Source organism: Benincasa hispida, chromosome 9 (assembly GCF_009727055.1).
Source record: "Benincasa hispida cultivar B227 chromosome 9, ASM972705v1, whole genome shotgun sequence".
NCBI classification, from domain to species: Eukaryota; Viridiplantae; Streptophyta; class Magnoliopsida; order Cucurbitales; family Cucurbitaceae; genus Benincasa; species Benincasa hispida.
Genome location: NC_052357.1, coordinates 30100724 through 30110662, shown reverse-complemented (window position 1 = coordinate 30110662; position 9939 = coordinate 30100724). Strand labels below are relative to the sequence as shown.

Below are 9939 nucleotides of genomic sequence, written 5' to 3'. Positions count from 1 at the left end.
GTGTCTTATTGTTACAATTATAAGTGCCACGTGATATTTTCTCAAATGAAATATTATGGAAAGTATATTAATACACTTTTCAAAAGTTTAAATTTTAAAGTGATACAATTATTATTTCAATATTTTAATTTATATAATTATCAATTCAAGATTTTAATCATAGTATTAAATTTCATCGACATGTCGATATTTCTACCAATATTTTCACATTTCTATGAGTTTAACATCGACATGAGAAGTGAATCGATATTTCCATTGATAATCTATGAAACATAGAAAAAAAATAAGTAATAAAAGGTCATCTAAATATAATATAAATAATAGACATATTAATTTGTTTAAAAATTATAAAACGTTTATTTTTTAATTTAAATTTATTTATAATTTTTAAAAAATATTTATAGAAATTATTGATATTTCTATTGAAATCTCACTAAAATTAAGACATGAATATTTCGACATTTTAAAGCTTTGGTTTTAAATACAAGACGACGATTGAAAATATTTACAAGATATAACAAAATTTTAGAACTATCAATGTTAGACACTGATAAACACTAATAGATTTCTATCAGTATCTATCATTGTGACTCTATCGGTGTCTATTTCCATAATTGATAATTATAAAATTTTGTTATATTTGGTTCATTTTTTTTATATTTAAAAACAACCCTAGATACAATCCCAATTTATTTTAATAACTAAAAAAAAAAAAAAAAAAAAACTTTGAGGACGTCAAAATTGGAGGGTTTAGCCGTTTAGAGGGGCATTTTAGTCATACAATAATAAGAAGAAAAAAAAAATTTTGAAAAAAAAATGATCTAAACGACAACAGTGGCCCCATCTTGAGTACAACGCTCACTTCTCTGTTGCTTCTTTCTTTCTTTTAATATAGAGAGAGAAAGAAAGTGAAAAATGGGGATAGTGAAGTCATTATTTGAATTCTTTCTCTCTCCTCCTCCTCCTCTCTCTCTCCTCTCTCCCAACAAACTTTGAAATTCTGACAGCTTCCAAGCTTTGGCCTACCATCGCCATTCACCATTCTTCTTCTTCTTCTTCTTCTTCTTCCCCTTTTCCTTCTCTGATTTCTGTAGCCAAAGCCAGAAATCAACAACAACAAGCAGAAGAATCATCATCATTATCATCGTCATCGTCATCGTCATCCTCATACTCATACTCATCCTCATTCAACCGGAGCCATGTCAGGCTATGTTGGCATTCTCGTCTCAGATCCATGGCTCCAGAATCAGTTCACTCAAGTCGAGCTCCGGAGTCTTAAGTCTCATGTAAGTAACTTTGTTCTTTCTTTCTTTGATTCTTTTCAGTGAATTCTGCTGCCTTTTGGTTTGATTGAATGCCATGTGAAGAGTTCTCTGTCGCATTATTCTTGATTTGTTTCTTTATGTATGTTTTGGCTGTTTTGATGTTGAAACCATTGGTTCCTTAGTGTTTTTGGTTTCGATCTGATTTGATTTTCGCAGTATATGAGTATGAAGAGAGAGAACGGTAAGCTTAAACTTGGAGACTTGGCTTCTAAGATGTCGAGGCTTAAAGTTGTCGGAGAGAATCTTACGGAGCAAGAGAGAGCTTCTTTTATACAAGATTTGTATCAGAATCAGGATGATGAAGTCGATTACGAATTCTTCCTTAAAGTACGTTCGTGTTTGTCTTCTTTATCACTCTCTTCTGCTTTTCTAAAGCTTTGAGAGATACAGAGTGACTGTCAGATGACGTTCATGTCCAATCTATCTCAATTTTACGGAAATTCTAATGTATTACTTGATATTTCTTTTATAACGAACATGGCAGATTTATCTGAAATTGCAAGCTCATGCAAGTGCTAGAACCGGAAGTACTGGTGCGAAAACTTCATCGGCATTTCTTAAGGCCGCCACCACTACTTTGCTTCATACAATTAGCGAATCCGAGAAGGCATCTTATGTCGCACATATCAACAATTACCTTTCACAAGATAAATTTCTTAAGAGATACCTCCCTATAGACCCTTCCACGAACAATCTATTCGAGATTGCAAAGGACGGAGTTCTTCTCTGGTAAATCATCAAATCATCATCATTTTTTAAAATTTATCTTTACTCTTGATTTGATTGGATTCGATTACAATGATAAACTATGTTCTTGGTGGATACAGTAAACTAATCAATGTGGCGGTTCCTGGAACTATTGATGATCGTGCAATCAATACAAAGGCTGTGCTCAACCCTTGGGAAAGAAATGAAAACCATACACTTTGCCTCAATTCTGCAAAGGCCATTGGATGCACTGTAGTAAATATTGGAACACAGGATTTCATTGAAGGAAGGGTATGAATATTTCTCTTAGCTATCAGAATAAACAGATTCAATAAGTTATTTCTCATACATTTCATTTGAAATATTAGTTTCTTACATCTACTAAATTTTCTATACCGTTAAACTTTGGAGTATGTTTAAACATTTTAATTAAAAGAAAAAACACCACTAAGCCTAAGGCATGGCAAGCAAGTGAATGTTATCAATATTTAGGAACAAATGGGAAGCAGATGATATAATGGGGAAAATTCTTATCAATTTTCTGAAAATTGTTAAGAGGCAGAATGGCGGAATTCTTTTCAATTTTCTGATTTTTGGTTTTCCTTTTCTGGTTAATTTATAATTTAATGGTTAGAATTTTCTTTCTATTGATTTATTTAGTTGATGATTTTCCCTGCTAGTTTTCAATGTAGCAGATACCTGAATGCTTACCCCCACAGGTCGCCACCCTTTTTCTCCTGTTTCTCTTTCATTCGACTTCTACTGGGAAGTTTATTCCCCTGCTACTGAGCCTTATCTGTTCTTTGTTTCCCGTAACTTCTCCTTTCCAATATTAGACACTAAAAACAAGTCATTTTCAGTCTTATTGCTGAAGTTTCACTTTCCAAAATGGTACTGCAACATCGAGTTACATGATGCGAAACTAAATAATTCATCATCTAACTTATTCATCATGTTCTAAAAGAATCAAAATGTTGAAAAATGAACAGAAAAACCCTAGAGACCACATTCCTCTCAAGTCATTGTGAAATAATATGCTAAGTAATCTTTACAACTTTACTGATCAGACTGAGTTAAAAATCATCTGTTTTCATTTGCAGCGGCATCTTGTACTTGGACTTATATCTCAGATTATTAAGGTAAAATACTGCGATGAGCTTTTAACATTATGTGTTTTTTAAATATATGTATACACGCACACACAAGTATATAAATTAAATCATTATATTGTTTTCAATGTTAAACATGTTGCGAACGGGTTATGTTTAGATTAATTAATTCATTTGTCCTAATGGTTATTGTACCAGATACAATTATTGGCAGACCTCAACCTCAAAAAGACCCCTCAGTTGGTGGAGTTGGTTGATGATAGTAAGGTAATGATGGCCTTTGAATTATATGATATGCTTTGTTACATAAAGTTTTACTTTTACAAACTTTTAGCAGTAGATAATTTGGAAGACATCATTGAATTCTCTAACTTCCAGGATGTGGAGGAGTTGATGAGCCTACCTCCGGAAAAGATCTTACTGAGGTGGATGAATTTTCAACTTAAGAAAGGAGGATACAAAAAGACAGTAACAAATTTCTCTTCTGACATAAAGGTATAAATGATGCTGAACTATTTATTTGGAAATATTTCATTTCAAGACCTGTTTATATGTTCTCCTTTCCTATAATACTGATCTAACTTGGTTAGATCTACACTTACAAATTTCTGAGTTGACATGGTTAATTTGTATCTCTTATGCGTAACTCATACAATTATCTTTCCAATCTGAATTGGAAGGTGTTGGCAAAAGATTTATATCAACCTGTAACCTGTAGGGCGCTTGAAATTAGTATCTATGTTTGATAACTTGTATTGATGCTGATAAAGAAGTTTGCATTTGATATTTCTATAATCTATTAGGATATTCAAAGATCTATACCATAACATAAAACTGTGAATTCATTCTATATCTGCTAGTGTTTGACAAATGTAACCGATTATGTCCACATTTAAATGGTGAGAATTGTATGCACGAATTCATTCCACCTCTGCTATTATTGTTTATACGCACTAAACCTCCTACTTTTTCCTCACCAAAGGTGAAGAAATTAACTTGGAGATTTATTGTTTGGTAGTATTGTGCATACAAATTTTGTTCTCGATAATGTGTACTTTTACTTTCCTTCTATGGGTTTCTTTTTTTTAACATTTGAGATATTTTTCCTACAGGATGCAGAAGCATATGCTTACCTTTTAAAAGTCCTTGCACCTGAGCACAGTAATCCATCAATATTGACGGTGAAAGATTCTTTAGAACGAGCAAAGTTGGTTCTTGAACATGCAGATAAGATGGGTTGCAAAAGATACCTCACAGCTAGGGATATAGTGGAAGGTTCACCAAATTTGAACCTTGCTTTTGTTGCTCATATCTTTCAGCATAGGTGAGAAAAAAATCTACTCCTTGAGCAGAGCTACATTTGGTTTTTATTTTGGTCAATCCAGTTCTATGGATTCTTTTCTCTGGTGAAAGCTCAGTCAAAATATTTGTATTCTATACTTTTTGTATGATACTAGAACTATGCAAGCCTATGCAAGTTTGTGCTGTGCTTGTTCTATAACATAGACATATAAACATGACATGATACAAAATTACGTTCTGACATGCATATATACCAACGAAAGGCACATGTAATGTAACTATTTATTTTCGGATTTACTACTAAATGTGCACGCAGTTTGTTGTTATATACAAGTTTGTGGATTGAAAGCCTTTTAGAAAAGTGGAGGATGAATAACCAAATTCTGTATAAAATGACCTGTAACTTTGGATTTCAGAGTATCTTTAAATATTTGGTTCCATTAAGTAACTGTCCTGTGAACTATTGACTTCTATGTTTGTTTTTTTTGTTTTTTTTGTTTTTTTTTGTTTCACATGCGCACTTTGTACCTTCGTTCAAGTTGTTTATGAAATATCATACTTTGTAGGAATGGGCTGTCTACGCAGACGAAGCAGATATCTTTTTTAGAGACAATGCCAGATGACGCCCAAATTTCCAGGGAAGAGAGAGCATTCCGTTTATGGATAAACAGCATGGGGCTTTCAACTTATATCAATAATGTCTTTGAGGATCTTAGAAATGGGTAAAAATTATTTCATCTCTTCCTGCATTATTTTGTTTTGACCAAAAAGAGGTTACTATTCTATTTACTTGATTGTTCTTTCAAGTTAGTGTACCAGATCAGAGTACACTAGAAATCATTGACTTTTTAAAAATATATATATATGAAGAAATTTCGTTTTAAATATGGCAACTTTTTCTAGTGAAAAGTGGGTTATCAAATGGGATCAATCTTATGTTCATGTTTGCAAACTAAAAGATAATATTAACTGTGAAAGACATTATCTTTTCCCTTCACTTTTCAGGTGGATTCTTCTTGAGACGCTAGACAAGGTGTCCCCAGGAATTGTTAATTGGAAGATTGCAAATAAGCCTCCAATTAAAATGCCATTTAGAAAAGTAGAAAACTGCAATCAAGTTGTCAAAATAGGGAAGCAATTGAAGTTCTCCCTGGTCAATATTGCTGGAAATGATATTGTGCAAGGGAATAAAAAATTGATATTGGGTAAGCCAGTCAATTTTGTCATTTGTTAAGCAGACATAATTACTAATTATGATTTTCAGCATACTTTAACAATATTCAAGAATTATAGTTGCACTGTAATTGGTATATTTGGAATTATTCTCCTTGGTATATAGCTCAGATGAAGTTTTCCGGCTTTCTTGTCAGCTTACTTGTGGCAACTGATGAGATACAATATCCTTCAACTTCTAAAGAACTTAAGATTCCACTCATTTGGAAAGGAAATCACCGATGCTGATATTTTGCAATGGGCAAATAGCAAAGTCAGAAGTTCTGGGAGCCAGTGTCGCATGGATAGTTTCAAGGTATTGATTTTTCGTACTCTGTATTTTCAAAATGACATAACATTGCGATGTTCCAACAAATTATCTCAGGTAGTCAGGTTGGTGTTAGAACTTTTATTTGCACACGAGCATTGAGTTTCGAAAGATGAAATATAATCATTTGTTGGTCAATCCTATTTTGGCTGGCCTTTCCGCTTTCCTTATTTACTCACGCACATATATTTTTCAGAGCACTTCCTTTATATTATAATCCTTAAACATTCAACCTTTTGTTTTTTTAGTTGCTCTTATTTATTTTCTAATACTTGTTTTTTAAGTAAAACAAACGAGATAGGGAGATTTGAAATTCCAACCTCAAGACAAAAAGTGTATGTCAATTACTAATAAGTTATGGTCAAATATTTTTATCAATGAATGGTTAAAAACTTAGCATAAACATACATTTTCTGTGGTTCGAACTCATGATCTTAATTCTTTTCAGTGAACTAATATCTAACTATCTTCAAATAAGTTACTGTCAGAAGAAGTATGAGAACTAATATTTTCATTTAATGTAGTTATTGATGAGACTTACTAATAACTTAATATTATCATTATATACAATCTTCAGGACAAGAGTTTGTCGAATGGAACATTTTTCCTGGAGCTTCTCAGTTCAGTGCAACCTAGAGTTGTGAATTGGAGTCTTGTTACCAAAGGAATCTCCGGTATGATTTTATGATGCATTTGTGCATAGTAAATCATTTCGCATCTGATATTAAACGTGCTTAGATTTCAGTTCGTAAACTATATTCTATCTATTTCTGATTTTTCTAGGGAATCTTTTCTTTTGGAAACTATTTTTCTAGTTTTTAAGACTAGTATTTTATGTTTTTTATGTTCAAAGTAAAAAAGGAAAGGAAAAAGGAAAAGATTAATGGATGATCATTATTAAACTTCTTTATCAAGAAAGGGTTTGATCATACACTTTCAAATTTATGGAATAAAAACTTGTAAAGTTTAAGTAATATTTCTTTTAAAGTCGAAACATTGTTTAATACATGAAGGGACCAAGGAAAAGACATCCCCACGTGTCTACAAATTTTCTAATTGTATTCTCTTTTGCTTTAATCATGACCAACATAGAGGAGGAGAAAAAGATGAACGCAACGTACATCATTAGCATTGCAAGGAAGCTTGGATGTTCCATATTTTTGCTTCCTGAAGACATCACTGAGGTAATTTTCTGAACTTTTAACTCAATCTTTTTAACCCTTTATCTGATTAACAACATTTGCATTTATAAATTGTTAAAGAATGAATTGACAGGACATTCATCAAAAGATGTAAGAATGTGTTGACCGTTTAATATTAGGACAAAATATTAGGTTAAAGGGTTGTTTTCAAATAATAGGAAAATGAGTGACTTATTTACAAATATAACAAAATATCACTGTCAATGGTTTTAAAAGTTTATTGGTGCCTATCAAATGTTTATCAAGAAAAATAATATATAGTTTATGTTTGGTTAAGTTATGTTTTTTTAATTTTCTATTTTTGAAATTTAGGCTTATTATTCTTAAATTTTTTACTACGGATTTCTGTAAATTTGTGTCGGTTCTTAGTCAATTTCAAGAAAAATAACTATTTTTTTACTTTTCAAAACTTAACTCGATTTTAAAAAATATTTTTAGAAGGTTGATAGAAAAAATATATAGATGGAAATAATGTTTAAGTCTAATTTTAAAAAAATAATAATAATTATAAAAAACGAAGCTTTAAGGATTGAGCTAGAATTTTTTTTTTTTGGGAAAAAAAACATATTTTCACATAAAGAGGCAATAGATGCGTAGTTAATGAAAAATTGTTCAATGAAGCCACACAATTGGTTGTTCTTAATAATAGTTGATAATAGGTAGGATATAGATTTGAAAATCTTTCGGCCTAATAAATGTCTATACAAATTTCGATTATAGGATTAAAAAAGTACCAACAACAAGGTTTAAATATCCACCCTTGTTCTCTCTCTGCCAAGTCTAAAGCCACGTAGAATAATTTATCATGACATGATATTTTTTTTTGTAGGTTCAAAAAAAAAAAACTAAACTAAGGACAAAATTATTGAAATCAAGTTGAAAATGGTAGGCAAATGATACAATATTAAATTTATCTTCACCTGTTAGTTTAAGAATTTGAGTCAATCGATGATTTAAGATGGTATTTTAGAGTAGATAATCTAAGGAGATTTTGTGTTCAACTTCCTACAATGTTATGTTTTTCCTAATTAATATTGATTTTCACTTGTTGATCGTATTTTTAATTCAAAGTACTAAAAAATTCCCATTATTAATATCAACATCTTTTGTTTTTATTTATGTACCGTCAGGTGAATCAAAAGATGATCCTCACTTTAACTGCAAGCATAATGTATTGGTTCTTGAAACAAGGTGGCGATGACAAAGCTTCGGTGAGTTCAGACAGCGAAAACAGCAGCCAATCAGAGGTGATTTCGAACTCGACGACCGATGACTCAGCCTCCGAGTCATCAGCAGATGAAAATGGTAATATGTAAATCAAAAGGCATCATACAAAAATTCCAAATGATGATTACATTTTTTTAGTTGTTTAATTTTCAGTTGGAATTTGTGAATTGCAAAAGAATGTGTATTGGCTAAAAATGGTGCATTATAGGAAGAAGAAACAAACCAAAAGTGCTTTTTTTAAAAAAGGAAAAATTTTTGCTTTCTGTAGAAAGCTGCGATCTATGTATAGTTCAGTTCCCTCTTCCCTCTTCCCTGATCAGTTCTTTTCAACAAATATTTGTATTATGAATTTGATTTTTTTTTTCTTTTTGGGGTTTTCAGTCATATATAGTATCTATTAATATTGCATTTTCTTGTACTATCTCCACTCTTTTTTTTCCATTTTTTTTTTGAATTTTAATTTTTATTTATTTGTATATTACATTGCAATGGGATGGTGAGGATTTGAATATATATAAGACTTGTAATGGGATGGTACAACAAGATGCTTAACCCATTTTAAGTTAGGGTCAAATTAGCTAGGGGGTCTATTTCATGCAAACGTGAAATTTGAAAGCAAGAAATTTAATCCCGGTTTGGTAATTATTTGATTTTTTGTTTTTGTTTTTTAAAATTAAGTATATTTCATCCACATTTCTTCCAGCGATTTTGCATCATTCTTAAGTATAATGGTTGAATTCTTAATCAAATTCCAAAAACAAAAACAACTTTTTTTAAAGCTATACTTTTTTTAGTTATCAAAATTTGACTTGATTTTTTAAACCATTAGTGAAAAGTTGATAACAAATAAAGAAATTTAAAGGTGAAAGTAGTGTTCATAGGCTTAATTTTCAAAAATAAAAACGAAAAATAAAATGGTTACCAAATGGGACATTACTTTTTTAAGTTTAAAGTGGTATTTGTTTGGTTTATGAGGGTTTGAGAGAAACTCTTTTGGTCTTGAGGCTTTAGAAAAATATATAATGTGATGGTAATTAGGTTGTTGATGGAAAATTATGTTAATTTTAAATTGAGCAATACTTGAGTGCATCACAAAATGTATCTATTTTTGTTTATTATACTATAATCACTCAAAAAAATCAAAAATATTTTTAAATGATGTAAGAAGAGTTTGCCACATGATAAATTATGGTTAGATAATTGGAAGAGATTTACAAAGATAAGTGTAACATATGATGCAACTAAATAATTTTCTTTTAAATTAGCTTTTGATATTGTGGGGTGGCCAAGCCCATTTTTCTTTTCTTTCCTTCTTCTCCTACTATGAACTTCAAATAAATATATATTAAAAAAAAAGTGTCACATTAGCATTAACAAAAAAAATTGATGTCATAGACCAAAATGCTACTAAAATCAAAATTTAGGAATTAAAATATTGTATTGGAAAATCTAGTACCAAATACCACTAAAAACCTCCAAGGTCAAACTTAATAGGATGAGTGTTCATAGGTTGGGTTAGGTTGGAT

General features: G+C 30.8%; 1 protein-coding gene across 1 annotated transcript; it reads left to right on the top strand.

Annotated features, from left to right (window-relative positions):
- The first annotated feature begins 905 nt into the window (after positions 1-905).
- LOC120087243 (fimbrin-2) lies at positions 906-8818 on the top strand. Its single transcript, XM_039044173.1, has 14 exons — positions 906-1286; positions 1482-1652; positions 1810-2054; positions 2153-2324; positions 3134-3172; positions 3341-3409; positions 3521-3637; positions 4255-4466; positions 5011-5166; positions 5450-5649; positions 5815-5972; positions 6562-6658; positions 7077-7168; positions 8317-8818. The coding sequence occupies exons 1-14, from the start codon at positions 1200-1202 to the stop codon at positions 8500-8502; spliced, it is 2001 nt and encodes a 666-aa protein (XP_038900101.1). The 5' UTR covers positions 906-1199; the 3' UTR covers positions 8503-8818.
- Positions 8819-9939: the final 1121 nt, after the last annotated feature.